The sequence below is a fragment of the Mesoplodon mirus genome, assembly GCF_964341445.2.
Source record: "Mesoplodon mirus genome assembly, chromosome: 6".
Lineage (NCBI taxonomy): Eukaryota > Metazoa > Chordata > Mammalia > Artiodactyla > Ziphiidae > Mesoplodon > Mesoplodon mirus.
This window is the reverse complement of record NC_138982.1, coordinates 32,892,545-32,907,313: the sequence shown is the minus strand read 5'-3', so window position 1 is coordinate 32,907,313 and position 14,769 is coordinate 32,892,545. Positions and strand designations below refer to the sequence as shown.

The 14,769-nt window shown below is 44.4% G+C and overlaps 1 protein-coding gene across 5 annotated transcripts in view; it reads right to left on the bottom strand.

Moving 5' to 3' along the window:
• LOC309806836 (kalirin) overlaps positions 1-14,769 on the bottom strand; it is a 465,266-nt gene that overhangs the window by 64,576 nt on the left and 385,921 nt on the right. For all 5 annotated transcript variants that reach the window (XM_082625795.1, XM_082625796.1, XM_082625797.1 and 2 more), the window contains exons 18-21: positions 13,296-13,445; positions 10,845-10,959; positions 7,940-8,055; positions 7,316-7,438 (exon numbers count right to left, since the gene is read on the bottom strand). In XM_082625795.1, coding sequence (XP_082481921.1) covers positions 7,316-7,438; positions 7,940-8,055; positions 10,845-10,959; positions 13,296-13,445 — 504 coding nt within the window. The remainder of the gene's footprint in view (positions 1-7,315; positions 7,439-7,939; positions 8,056-10,844; positions 10,960-13,295; positions 13,446-14,769) is intronic.

The window sequence follows — 14,769 nt, the reverse complement described above, 5'->3', positions numbered from 1 at the left end:
CCAAAAGATGGTCGTAAGTTACTAGCTTACCTTTACTATCATGGCCCTTCACTCCAGCCCTCTTTCCTTCTTCACAGAAGCCATAGAATACCCCAGAGCCAGACTGCCTCCGTTTATATCCCAGTGCTGTCACTTACTGGCTGGGAGGGCTTGAGCAAACTACTGAAACCCTCTGTGCCTCACTTCTTTCATCTGTAAAATAGGGATCATAATAGTATCTATATTGTAGGGTTGTTGTGAGCATTATATGAGTTGACAATGTAGGATGTGTCTGGAACACAGTGTTCACAGTAAAAACTCAGTAAGCAATAAATGTTAGCCAGTATGATTATTGATGTAAGAATCTCTTTCATTAATATAGCACTTTATCAGTTTACAGAGTATGTTCATGTTACATCTGAGACTCGTTTGAGTCTTAAAGCATCCCTAGGAGGCAGGTGGAGGGAGGTGGTATGGCTCTCTTTGAAACACAGATTGAAAAGGCTGAGGCTTAGAGAGGCTTAGGGCTTGTCCAAGTTCATACAACCTGTAAGTGATAGAGCCGTTTGCCTCTGGTCCATAGTTTCTAGTTCTCTCCCTTTACTCTATTGGCCTGAAGAAGGCTTTCTAAACATCAGGTGAGTTGGCACAGCCAGGATCTACAGAAATCTAACTAGCAGATTTAAGAGTAAACTCTGTCCCTTTCACCACTAGGACCTTGTTTTTAGTTTCCTTGAGAGAGAGAGAGAGAGAGAGAGAGAGAGAGAGAGAGAGAGAGAGAGAGAGAGAGAGAGAAGTGAACAAAGCTAGTGTCCATCACAGGGCTAAGTGAGGTGGAGCCCTGACGTGGGTCAATTTCATTTCTAACAAGAGTGTGTTCAACATCGTCTCTGTCCACACCACTGTGAAGAGGGCTGTGGGGAAAGACCTGGGGGGTAAACAACAGAAGAAAAAGAGATTTCCACCAGACTGTCTATATCCCTAGAGGGACAAGATTTTCACACAGAGTAGTTCAATAACTCAGGGCATTATGTAATTGAACGTCAAAATAAGAAATATGTATAGTTAACACGGCAGGAATTTTAAAACAGGAAAAAAATGAAGGTGGGCTGGCAGGGGCGGAATAGGTGTCATGGGGGAGGCGGGACCTGTGCTGGGTAAGATATGGAAACGGAAGGGCTATTCAAACAAGCAAACGCTTACTCATCTTTTATCCTCAGTTTGGGTTTTGAAACTCTATCAGGAAAACCTGATAGATTTTAAGAGAAAGGGAAGAATATTTACATAATATTCTGAGAAGTAATCTTTTATCTTTCGGACTGGGGGAAAGTAGGCACAAGGTTTGGATCATGCTACGATCTGGGTAATTGAGGGAAACTGAGACAGAAAATCACTGGAGCAAGAGCAGAACAGACAGAGGAGCCTTTCTTTCTTTATGCCACCACCCTCACCCTTGCCTCTCCAGGCTCACCCACAGCCCCTCCCACGAGAGACTGACCCTCTCAAGAACTGCCAGAGGGAAGCTTCTGGCCAGAGAGGCAAGCAGAGAGAACTTGGTCCCCCACGGCCAGGGTTCCCGCTCTCCAGCAACTCACTCAACACCTCGAGCCTCTGCTACCTCAGCACAGTGGGCTGGTCCCCAGGGCTGGGAGATAAGGGGCCAGAAGAGCTTTGGTGTGAAGGAAAGAAGGTAGGTATGAGGACAGGAGCACGAGATGGGGGTTTATAGCCAATTGGTAGCAGCAGTCCTACCAGAGCAGCCCTATAATTTCCTATCAGAGGAAATGATATCCTAAAACATCAAAACTGATTAAGAGTCAACAGGGATAGTGGCTTGTGAGCAACAGCATTCCAGGTATGTGTGGGACCCAGGGGGAGCAAACAGACAGTGAAACTGGCAGCGTAGACAAGCTATCCCCCACGTGGCCTCACCTGCCCACGTGACCGTCTCCACTGCTCTCTGTGGCCCTGAAATTCCAGCCATGTTAAATAAACCTCACCTGCCCCCCACAATGTGATGAGTGGCTCCTCCTCAGCCCTGCTTTCACCCCAACGGCCCTCCCTCACCTCTCCTCCTCATCCACAAGCCGAGTAGGAGATGCCCTTCCCAGTGTTCCCACAGTACCACACACATGCTGCTACGTCAGTGTGTATCACGCTGAGTTATTTATGTCTCCTTCATTAGACCATGTGCTTCTAAGAGATGAGTGTGATCTTATTCATTTGTAGCTCCAATGTCTACTATGTATACCCTAATAATAATAATGTTGAGTAAATGGATGAGTGCGTAATTATTGTGCTGGGAGGTGAGTAAAATTAGACCAGCAAGAGTTGAAGGTTTACACTGGGAAGAATTAGATGAAAAGATTTGACCCCAACCATGCCCACGGCCCCTACTGAGAGCAGTCTGAAGTGATTTCTTATACGTGGGTGACTATGGTGGCACAGTGCGACCCGCCCCATGACTGGCTACCGCTGATGAGATCAGAGGTAAAACTTGTCCCACGAGGGCAGCCCATCAATATGCAGCCAGTGACTTCCAAGGTGTCCTGGCCTAGAAGCTCTGACTAAACAGGGACAGGGGCAACATGCTGAGTCAATTAAGCTGGTTTTTCTGGGGATGTGAACTGTAGAGACAGGGAACTGGGTGGCTGGTTGGAGAGTAGAAGTGAAAGCAAATAGCAGAGAGAAGGGAAGCTGAATCACAGTGGTGGTAGCCGTGTATGCCTGATCTCCTGAGATGAGCTGACTCGTAAACAGGGCTGCTGGAACTGCCCTGGTCTCGGGTGACATCCCAGTTTTCATCTCCAGAGGTGAGATTGTGCCACGTGTCTTGTTCTTCCCATTGGGCTGAGTCATTCAGCTTTTCCTGGGCTCCTTCGAGGTCCAGTCGCACAGCTTCTGTCTTCTTTATTTCCACATACAGCCATACAAAATCTTTTCCCCTTCTAAACTTAAGCCAGCTTGAAACTCAAATCTTGCCACCAAGAAGAATAACTTATACAGACTGATAAAGTGGGGGTCAGATTGTAGAGGTGCTTGCATGTTAGGTTCAGGAGTATGGACATGATCTTGTGGACAAAGGGAGCTTTTGGAGAATATAATTCACTTGGGCCTGGAAATTTAGAACACGTCTCACTTATCTTGGGATTCTTGTGTTCCCTAGTGTATATTTTGCCCTTTCATTTTCAATTCTATGTTATCTGCTGGAAAAGACAGAGGTTAAAAATAAGGGTTCAGTAGTTCTATTTTTCTTATTTTTTCTCTTCCTTCCTTCTTTTGATCAGTTAATATTATATCCTCTTCCCCTAATCAGAGCACCTTACTCCGAATATAATTTGTAAAAAGCCCTTTTGGTATCTCTTGAAAATCTGACAAGTCTTTAAAATTTAGCCTTCTTGACATATTCTCATAATCTAATTATAAGCATCCAATTGGCCTTTCATTGCTGATCTGCCTTGTACTTATTGATATATTCTTTGGGGGTATGGAATTATTGTGCTCCCTGAGTGGGAAAACTGTTCCTTGAGATGTATCTTCATATTCATTCCACAGGAGAAAGATTTTCTTGTTAAATATGAAAAACTAAACCTTTCAAAAATGTCTATCACATGTGAGCTATGTTCATTCCTCTTAAGAGTCTCAGAAACAGAAACGTGACCATATTTTATCTGAACTGTTTAGATTCTACTTTTCTCATAGAAAGTGCCTCTCTGACAAGCCCAGTGTTCTCCTTCCTGGCTATCTGAATTCAAAGACATAATTTAGTTCAGCTAAAGCTTCAGTCACTTTCATTATCACTTAATTCTCTTTTGTTAAGAAGAAGCTAGTCCAGTTTATCTCATAGCTTCTTTCACTTTCAGAGATAAAATGATCAGTTTAGAAAAGCGTTTTCTCAACATCATTACTCATTGAGAAATGTAAATGAAAACCACAATGAGATACCACTTCACACCCGCTAGCATGGTTATACAAAAAAAACAGACGATAACCAGTGTTGGAGAGGATGTAGAGAAGTGAGAACTCATATACACTGCTGGTGGAAATGGAAAATGGTGTATGCACTTTGGGAAACAGTTTGGAATTTCCTCAAAAAGTTAAATATAGAGTCACCACCTGACCCAGCCATTCCACTCTCAGGTATATACCTAAGAGAACTGAAAACATATGTTCACACCAAAACTTGTACACAAATGTTCACAGCAACATTATTCAAAGTAGCACAAAACTGGAAACAATCCAAATGTCCATCAACTGATGAATGTATAACAAAATGTGGTTTATCCATACAGTGGGGTATCATCCAGTCACAAAAAGGAATGAAGTACCGATGAACTACTGCTACAACATGGATGAATCTTGAAAACACTCTAAGTGAAAGAAGCCAGACATAAAAGACCACATATTACATGATTCCATGATTCCATTTACATGAAGTGTCCAGAACAGGCAAACTCATAGAGACAGAAAGTAGATTAGTGGTTGCCAGGGGCTGAGGGGAGGGGAAAAGGGGAGTGACTGCTGATGCGTATGGGGTTTATTGTGGGGAGGGATGATATATTCCAGAACTAGACAGTGGTGACGGCTGCACAACCTTGTGAATGTACGAAAAACTACTGAATTGTAAAAAATGGAAAACAGAAGAATCTAAAGAGTTTTGCTCTTAGAAGAAATAGAGTTCTTCTAGATGTCAAGATGATTAAACTTTCCTATCACCATGTACCATGACCCCTTATAAATTCTGAAACCCACAATAGGAAAATATCATTGGCATTCTTCTAACTGGATTGTCCACAGCATACCACAACAAGAAAATTTTGTTTTCCTCTTATCCTCATCCAAATTCTCTTTACCTTATTTTTATTCTCACATTTGTATACTGCTACATAGAAAGTACCTTTTTATATTCAGTGTTTCTTCTACTTGATCTGTTTCTTTGGAACAGAGTATAATAATTCAATATACTCAGAATACTCTGTTGCTCTGTTCAATCATGAGGGCCACCATACTTACTGTCGTGTGTTTTAAGGTCAATTTGGTTTCCATTTCAAATTCACTTTATTGATTATAAAGATTAAAACCAAAGATGGCTGGTTAAAAGAGGTTTGCTTCTGGTAAGTGGGACTGCAGTGGGGCCGGAGGCTACTGCCTTTCATCAGAAGGTCCCCAGCTGGATTTGTTATCTTGTAGATATTCTCATAACAAATAGTCCTGAAACTTGGAAATGATAGATGGGAGGATGAAATCCCATTAAGAGAAATAGTTAAGAGGAAGAGGGAATAAAGAGAGAGTCAAAGTAAAAGAATCATATTAAATAGAGGTTTGGGGAGGAAGCACTGTTGAAATCTACCCAAACTTCTTTTTCTCTTATGTTCTCAAATATCTGTAGCCTCCCTTCAATGCATAAGATATAGTTAGGTATGTGAATAAAGCATGGTTCTTGTCCTTTGGGATCTTGCAGGCTCATACAGGAGATAACACTGCACACACATTGCCGGGAGGACAGGATGGTCCAGGTCAGGTGCCTTAAGGGCTGCACAGACAATGTCTGCAGTGCAGGGATAGGCTGATTGTATCTGGCTTGTAGGCAGGGACACAGAGGAGGAGGCACTGAAGTGGGAAGGCGGGGTCTTCTTAAAAAGTACAAACTAGAGGGAAGAGAAGGCTATTCTAGGCAGAGAAATAGTATAGAAAAGATAGAGAGGCAAGAAAATCAATGATGTATCTCTCGGAGGGTAAGAAAATAATATCCATTCAGCTGGAGCATAAAATCTGCATAAACCCATTAACTGAAGATACAGTGGCAGTGGTAAGGTGGCACAGTTGTAGACATTGTTGAGTGTTGCCTAAAGGCACTGTATAATCATTAAAGCTCTTGAGCTGGGTGGTAATCTGACCAAAGTAGTGTTTTAAAGGTGAACGCCAATGAAGGGCAGGATGGGTTGGAAGGAAGGAAAGGCCAAAAGCATGGAACCCAATTCGGGTGACAACAATGTGAATAGAAAAGAGAAAGACAGGAAGATTGTAAAGGAAGGGTGAATTAAAGTGACTGAATGACTCTCCACGTTTCCACTTTGGTAATGGACAGACTCTGATCCTAGGAAGTTCTGGGTATCTGCTGTGACCCATCCTATGTGAGCAGGATCACCAGTGGATCTGATACTATTCAGCCTCTTAGTGGTTCGCTGTTGACACTATTTGGAGAGGGGCAGATAGGTGCAAAGTGGGTAATTCAAAACCATTTTCATTTGGATTTGAAAAGGGTTCTGTGCATCTGCCACCTCCTGGGCACTGTCTGCTCTAGCTGGTATTGAAATGAATCTCTTATCTGAAATGACAGTTCTTCACATTGGGTGAAAAGGCCCAAAAGCTCACCAGTGTGCAGGGGAAGGCTCCCCGCTATCAAGAGTTCAGAGTGTAGGATTCACAAAGTGGATAACCACTTCTGAAATACCAGCTCAGGAAGGAGGCTAAGGGCCTAATTTTGTTGCAGCAGATTAGAGAGAAATTTGCTGTAGTGTCAGAGGGATCTCTGGATAAGGTAGGCATTTATATGTTCCCCCCCGACTCTCACAAAAGCTCCTCTCATCCTGGGAATAGCATCTGCCCTATGTGGAAGTGATGCTGAAGATGGTCCTCCATGGCAGGGAGCCCCGTGTGAGGGACAAGGATGCTACAAAGAGGGAACTGAGACATCAGATTTCACTCAAAGCCAAGGGTCCTCAGATCAAATCCTGGCTGGGAAAACAGATGAAAATGAGATTTCCTTCTATTATATTATTTTCATTCTCCACCTCAGTGCGAATGGGGGTGTGAGGGGGTGTGGTAGGTGCACCAGTGCATGTTTTGCTCCCCAGAGACCTCAGCCTGGCTCATTTGCAGGGTGAGGCCAGAGGGAAGTAGTCAGCTCCAGAACCTGCTTTGTGAACCCACCCATAGCCACTGGCCCTTCCCAAAAGATGGACTTCCCAAGCCATTCAAATTTCAAGAATATGTGGCTGATATTCCCACACAATGTGCATTTCACATGAATACATTCCTTTGCCTTATCTGGTCTGAAAGAATACAGCAGATTCCAGAATCTGGAGCACAAAGATGAGTACCATTTGGAAGCACAGCATATAGGAGTTGAGTTCCTGCGTACAGAGGCTCTACCAACAGCTGCGTCTCTTTGGATGTTCAGGTCTCACAGGAGATGATCCTACCTGTGTGTCCCCCGCCTTGCCTCTGTAGTCAAGCATTTCTGTGTACAGAGGCTGTTCTCCCTCCCGCAATGTGAAATTGGCCAGATTGGGGAGTGCTGGGTGGAAGGGGAGGGCTCCAGGATGCTTCCTACCTTGGCAGGCACCCTGAACTCCCCATATTCCTTCAGCAGCTCCTGAGTCTCCTCTGAAGTCTCCCCCGTGGAGGTATGTGTTGAGAGGTAATATTCACCTGTTTCTTGGATCCAGTCTAGTGCCTGTAGGAGGAAACAACCCATTCAGTGCCCCAAAAGCCAGCTGTTAGTAGGAAAACATGCCATGCTCTGATGTGAAGGTTTGTAGTTTGGGACAGCATGATGGACCTAGGAAATGCTGGCACGATTCAATCAGTATGTAGCTTGGAAGTTGATTTTATGAAAGAGCCCTCCCCTGTTAGACCTGGAACAACCCACCAGCAAAGAGAGTGTCTTGTCCATTAGACTGGGGACTCTTCTAGGCCAGGCCAGTGTCATCTATGAGTTAGAGCAATCTGTCCCCAGCATCTCCTCCCAACTCCTGGTACCAGACTCTGAACAGAGTGCCTGGTGAAGGTTGAACGGCTGGTCAGAGCAAGGATGCTTTCTTCTTTTCATCCCCACCTCCCATCTCTACTCTGCCTGCTCCTATGACTCTCTTCAGGACTGTCTCAAGTCTTGGCCATCTAGGCCTCTGGATGGTCCCTGGAACTGAAACAATGCCAGGGAAAGCTCTGAACATACCTGCTTGGCGCTTCGCTCAAACACCACGTATTGCTGGCACTGGTCTAACCGCCGCTTCTTCAAGGTCCAGAAGTGCAGGACACGGTTCTCCCTCTGTAGGAGCTCACTCAGGATGGCTGCAGGGCAGAGAGACAGGCGCTGGTCACAGGAAGGTCCTGAGCAAATCTGACCGGCTGCTTCAGCCCCGCTCCCAGGTGCCAGATAACTGAGACCTTCAAGTCTCCCCATCGGACTGATCCAGCACCAGAAGCAAGGGAGCAAAAGTTTGGTCCAGAGAGAATTTCCCAGAGATCAGGGAGACTGGGGGAGGGCCTGTTGATGAGGTTCCATCAATGAAGGGGGGAAGAGGATGTCCCCAGGGTGACTTAAAAGTGACTCTGATTCTCTTCACGCCAAAGCTAGTCCTTGATGATAAGAGACCTTGGGAATTATCGGTGCTGAAAATAATAGCTAACATAACTGGTGCCTGGGAGCCTGCAGAGAGTGAACGGACTTGACAGGAACACCAGCCACTCTTGGGGGGTTCTAGGAGAGGGTCAGAGGGGAACGGCATGAGGACTGGGGTAACGGCATGGATAGTCATGTCACTTGCCACAAACTCTGTGCCATACAAAGGGCTGTGCACTTAGCATCTCAACAGCACAACCTCAATTTTAAAACCTCTAAGTTATGGGCCTAGGGAAGCTATGCTGGAATCACGTCATCACGGAATCATGTCTCTAGGCCCAAACTTCCATGCTGGTTGGGACCGATCATAAGAAAAGCTAAAAGCTGTTCTCACGTCATCTCTAATGAAGGTGAGCGCGAGGATGTGTACAAGGCACAGGGCACCACGGTGGCCGTGGGAGCTGTTTGTCCATGTCATGTCCCTCCCTCTCTTTACTTCTGTTCCAGAAGCAGCTGGTTATGTGGATGGATTTCTGAAGTGTCTAATAGTACGTTCTAAGCTTGAAGCAATAAAATTTATTTTGTATTGTTTGCCTCCTCCTAACTATATTAGATACTAATAAAATACACAATAATGATGCTATGGAAAGTTAACACTTATTCAGTACTCACTATGTGGCAGGTACGTATTTTCACAGTGCCTCAGGATGCATGGACCACTATTATCTCCATTTTACAGATGAAGAAACTGAGGCTTAGAGAGGATAGGAAACTCAACCAGGGTCAGTCAGATAAAGGGGTAGAAGTATTTGACTTAAGAGCCTGGGTCCTTAGCCACCTTGGTCTACCGAGTTATTGTGCTCTACAAAAAAGGCACAGCCCAAATTGCAGTGCTTGTACTTAGAAGTTTTTGTTGATTTTGTGTACTTTTAATGCCCGATGAAAGTTTGGCTCTCTAAGGACAGAATCTGTCTCTCCTCTCTTAGGCTGAGAGCTTTTATGGTCCCTATTATTCACCTCTCCCTATATCTCTGCCCTTATTATGTAGCTTTTTAGTTCCTCCCCAAAGAGACAAAGTGTACTTCCTCACCCCCGAACTCAGGCTCAGTCACATGACTTTCTTTGGCAAATGGGCTGTTAATAGATAAGACACAAGTAGGGGCTTGAAGTGTGCTTGTGCACTTGAGCTTGCCCCTTAAATCTCTGCCAACACCTCTATAAGAAGTTCTCCTGGGTAACCGCTGCCCCTTCAACCAAAGTCCCAGAATTAATCCACATGGAGCAGACAAGAATCCACCCTGCAGTGAAGGAGCCAAGCCAGGCAGACCTGCAGCCTCAAGCAGAACCGCATCACTGAGCCCAGCCAAGGCAGCTGGTCCCCAAGCCAACACGGTCATTGAATGATAAACGCTTATAGTTGTAGGCCACTGAATTTCAGGGGTTGTTATGCAGCAATAATTGCTCCTGTAACAAAAACTTAAAATAAGTGGCACTGGCTTTGGGTCCAGGCAGCAGGTGGAAAGGAAATGGCTATAGGAGAGATTGTAGATCCCTGCTCAGGTGGAAGCTTCAATTGGGCAAAGACAGTGAGAACCTGTGTTTCCTTTGTTACTCTTTTTGTCTCCTAGTCAGAGTTTTGTTCACTGAGGTCCCTCTGTGGTGGCTGAGAGAATCAATCCAGCTCAGGCGAAAATCCTAATGAGTTTCAGGTTTCATTTGTGCCCCATCTGGTAAACTTTCCTTTGGGCAAACCCTGCCCTGGCGCCCACGAAGGTGCGGCACATCCTGCTCACCCTGGGTGGCTGTCACTCTCCGCACACTGGGGCGGGGGCAGGGCGTGTGTGCTCTCAGTAGGCAGCTGGCCTCACCCAAGCTGCCACCTGCACTTGGACATCAGAACACAGGCTTTGAAAAATCTGCAGGAAGGGGAAGGTGACATAATGCTAGCCACCCACAGGGACCCTCGGCTGCAAACAGGGTGGCACATCTGGAAAAGGAATGCTGCTTCCCTCTTCTCTGTAGGGACCTTTGATTACTAAGTTTAATTCTTCTCAGTGGCCTCTGATCTTCGCACCTCCTGAGTTCCTTGAGCAGGAGAGAGGCCCTTCCCAGAGGAGGTCAGAGCTTCCCTCTGTCTGCTCGGCAGCTCGCCAAGCCTGTCCCCACTCCTCACTCCAAGTCAGCGTCACTTCCCTCCCTAGCCTTGGTCTCTGGGGTTGACTAATGGCCATGTACTGCACAGTGTAGATACATAGAGACCATCTGTCGTTTCAGAAAATTCTATTAGCGTTGTTCTAAACTCTTAAGATAAATGCAAAAGCTCTGGGGAAATTTTATAGTCATTTTTCCATCCCAAATCTTGAGGCATGTTGAATCGCCACCACCCACACCATCCCACATCACACTTCTTCTCATCCAAGGAGAAGAACCAGGAAGTCTGAGGTCACATGAAGACCAGGTACCCAGGCTCCGGTCCATGTGGCGGAAGTGGCTCGAGGCTGGCAGGGCTTGCACTGACCTTTCACTTGCTGCTCGGGTCCTCGGGTGTGGCTGGCGGCACTGGGCATGCTGACATTGTTCCTGTGGATGTACTTGAGAAAGACCTCAGCGTTCCGCCGTGCCAGGGTGCAGGCCTGAGTGAGACAAGGTGTGAAGCCCCACACATAAGTCCCGGTCTGGTAGGGGCACATGATCTAAGACACTGAAGAAGGGGTGCTGATGATGAGGCTTCTGGGGCTCTGGGTGAGCAGAGCCCTGGGGCAACTTCCAGTTTATGTATACTCCAGTTCCAATGCAGGAGACTCACTCACTCTTTTGTTGAGTAAAGAAAAGCTAGCTCCCTGTGCCTCTCCCCTTCCCATCACAGACAAAACCAGAAATCAGCCACCCTTTCACTACTACATGTTGATTCAGCGTGACCACCTGAGAGTGACTCTCAGGTTGGTTTCCCTCTGCCACCAAAATGCCTCATATATGACCACTGGTGTAAGCCACTTTAACATTAGCTTAATTTAGACTTGAGAAAGCAAATTTAGTGATCAAACCTATTAACTGTATGTTCCAAATCTAAATGGAAATTACCCACATTTTAGAAACGTATCTGTCCATCAACCCACCCCCGCCTCAGTAAGACTAATAAAGATCCTATTGCTGGGAAATATCAGTCATGTAAAGGGGTAAGAGCCATTGTACCGCCCCCTTAAGACTCACAAGAGTGGTGGGTAGCAGAGAGGACAGGTCTGTCCCATGCTATTGTACCCAATCCAGGCCCAGTAAGGACAGGAGCCATGAAGCAAGTCAGGGCTAGAATCTAGGTCTACTGACCGAGTACTTCTAGTTTCTCTCAAGACAAGAGATTTTCTGAATTTCTTTAAAAAGCAGTATTTTTCCTGATGGTAGAGGTAATACATGCTAGTCCATTAACTTTCAATCCACAGTTTTCAGAATTAAATTATCTCTAGACAAAACTGTTAACTTTTAAACATCTTTATACTTAGCATCTGATTCTACAAATCATGTGGTAAAACAATTATTTTAAATGTTGCATTCCCAACAATGGCTTCTGGGAGCTCTGGTAAAAGACTGCCAGTGGGTCCTTCCACTCTGAGGCCCATGAATTTAACAGCTGGACAGTGGTCCAAAGCTAAGGAATCCAAAATAGATCAACTAATGTATACACATGGAGAGCTCGATATTCCATCCATTGGGCTTGTAATTCCCACAACAATAAGGAGTTTTTCAACTATGGTTTTAGGCACATATGGAAAACATCAGAACATTTTCTTTTTTCCTTCTTCAAAAGAAACATTTAATTTTATGAAGACATACCTTTATACATCTATTTAAAATATCTGACATGCCCTACAAAAATTGTTTTGTTTTAAACTTTGTTTTGTCATAGGGAAGACTTTTAAAATCATCTTAAGCCCTGTATGGAAGAATTTCTATTTAATCTTATTAGTAAGAGCTGATTACCAAGAGTTCTGATCAAATGCGGGTACAGATACCAGATAGATGGGAGAAGGGCAGGGAGAGGTCATCTTTTAAAAAGAATAAAAATAAAACTTAAAGAGGTGGTCAAGTAGAGAAAATCCCTAATAAAAGAAAGGCAGTTAATTACAGAATTGTAGAAAATCAGTGGCAACATGTCAGGGTATAAAAATTCTCTTTTGTGCTTTCAGAAACCTGAAAGGAAGCAGAACATGAAAGCAGGGAATCTGAGAGAAAATGGAGCCTTTAGATAAGTTTTAACACTGAAGACTCTGTCAGAGAGAAGATCAAAGGCAGGAGGAAAGAGGCTTGGGAGAACTTCCCACACCAGCTGAAAGCTGTTCAGAGCAGGACTGTGCTTCCTCTCTGGGAAGCTAAGGCTCTTTTAAAAACAAAACAAACAAAATAAGGTATCTCTCTCTTCATACAGCACAATAAACAGTGTTACATTCACTGGTACTTGGTAATCGTTAGACTGATAAATAAATAAGATGTCTAAATGTATTTCTTTAACTCTTGCCCTAAATTTTGCATCATCCATTTATAAAAGATGTATTTTAATAGTTTCCTATCTAGGCTTATATATTTCAATTAAAATATTTTTATAGATAAATGAAAGTAGGTACTTTTCTCAGTTAACATCAATGGGATATCAGGATATTTGTACATGGCACCAGTAGAAATGAAGCATCCTAATTGCCTAATTACACAAAAAAGTGCTGAGAGAAATAAAGAATGTTTGAAGTGTAACCTTTCAACTTTTCGAATTAACCAGCCAATATCCCCTCTACAAATGCCCCCTTTAGATAAGAAGCTAGAAAATAGAGGGGTATGGGGAGCCCACATGAAGCAGTGAGAGAGAGAGACAGAGAGACAGAGACAGAAAGGAGGAGGCGGAGGCGGAGGCCATGGGGAGAGTAAGACAGCAGATCAAACACAAGGCTGAAGCCCCAGACCCTGGATGACAATGTGCTCTGACCTTAAGAAAGGCCTCCTTTTGCTCCAAATGTTTACTGATGAGTGGAATGACGTGGTCGATCTCTGCTGCCGGTCCCAATTTATCTCGTCCACCACACCAGTCCTCGTCTCTCCGGTATTCTTGCTCTAAGCTCTCCAGGACACTACAGACCTAATGAATCATGGAGGAAAAACTTAGTAAATTAATCATTTAAAGGTCCTATTTTACGAGGACCTTTAGCTAAGAGACCCCTACAGAAGTGACATTTTTCATTCAAAATCTAATTTGTAGACTTAGGTGCACAGTGCCCCTGAGACATCTAAGAAAAGTCCAGGAGGCAGTGAGAATCCAGCATCTGGAGCTTGGGAGACAGATGACTACCGAGATATGGACTTTGGAATTATCTTCTGACAGTTGATGGTTGAAGGCTGAAGCTATGGGGGTTGATGACATCACCTAGGGATAGTATGCAGAGCAAGAAAGGAAGAGAGGCTAGTAATTTGGGGGGTTTCAAAGTGTTTTTATATATTATATTGCTATAACCTTATGATATGTCTATGAATTAGGTAGAACAGGAGAAAGAGGTTTGAAGAAGACAACTGGGTTGTCCAACTATCTGTCCTTGCTCTACAGGAAGTCGCCTCAAGTAGAGGTAAAGGAGGAAGTTGCCTCTGTTGTGTGACTTATGGGCCATAAATGAATGTTACCTTTTCCCTCCCTGGGGAAAAATATTCCAGCAAAATTGTTTCAAGGTACTACTATAAGGCAATGACATCTCCAGGCCTGCAATTATAAAATGCACATTTCCTTCAGAGGGATAACAAATTTGGGTTGACCTAAAAGATAGTTAAGATGGTTTTTCAGTTCTAAAAATGCTGAGAGGCCATGCTCTAAGTGACCTTATAGATGAACTCAAAAGACCAAAAGCATTTCAAATGGGGCTTAGAGGGAAAGTTAGGTTGAGTGCATCAGTAGGAGACCCAGGGCAGCCTAGTGTCAGGGCTTAAGGAAGGATGCAGAAAATAGAAACTCATTCCTATACTTTCCTTCAATAGTCTGTGGCAGCAGGGGAGAACAGCACTAACTACCCTTGGCCTCCTCTGTCTGAGAAAGGCATCTCTTTTGGTGAAGGACGTGGCATTGGATAAGATGCTTTTTGAGTTATGAACTGAGCTGAAAAATAAGCTGAAAGATGTCCCAGGCAGGACACCCCCATAGCCAACATGCTTCCCATGTCGTGAGGAGGCCTATCCCTGAACTCCAGCTGGTTTCTTTAGCACCACACACCTCTCTTGTTACAAGGCCTGAAAACATGCAGGAGGCTCACGTCTTGAGAGAAAACAGATTATACACACACAAAAACTTTAAGAAAACGAGTACTTGACACCTGTCCCATGACAGTATTGGACTTAAAACCAATCAATTTGGGAGCTAGAGGAAATGGAAAGATTATCCAGCACAAGTCCTTTAATTTAATAGGTGAAGAAACAGAAAT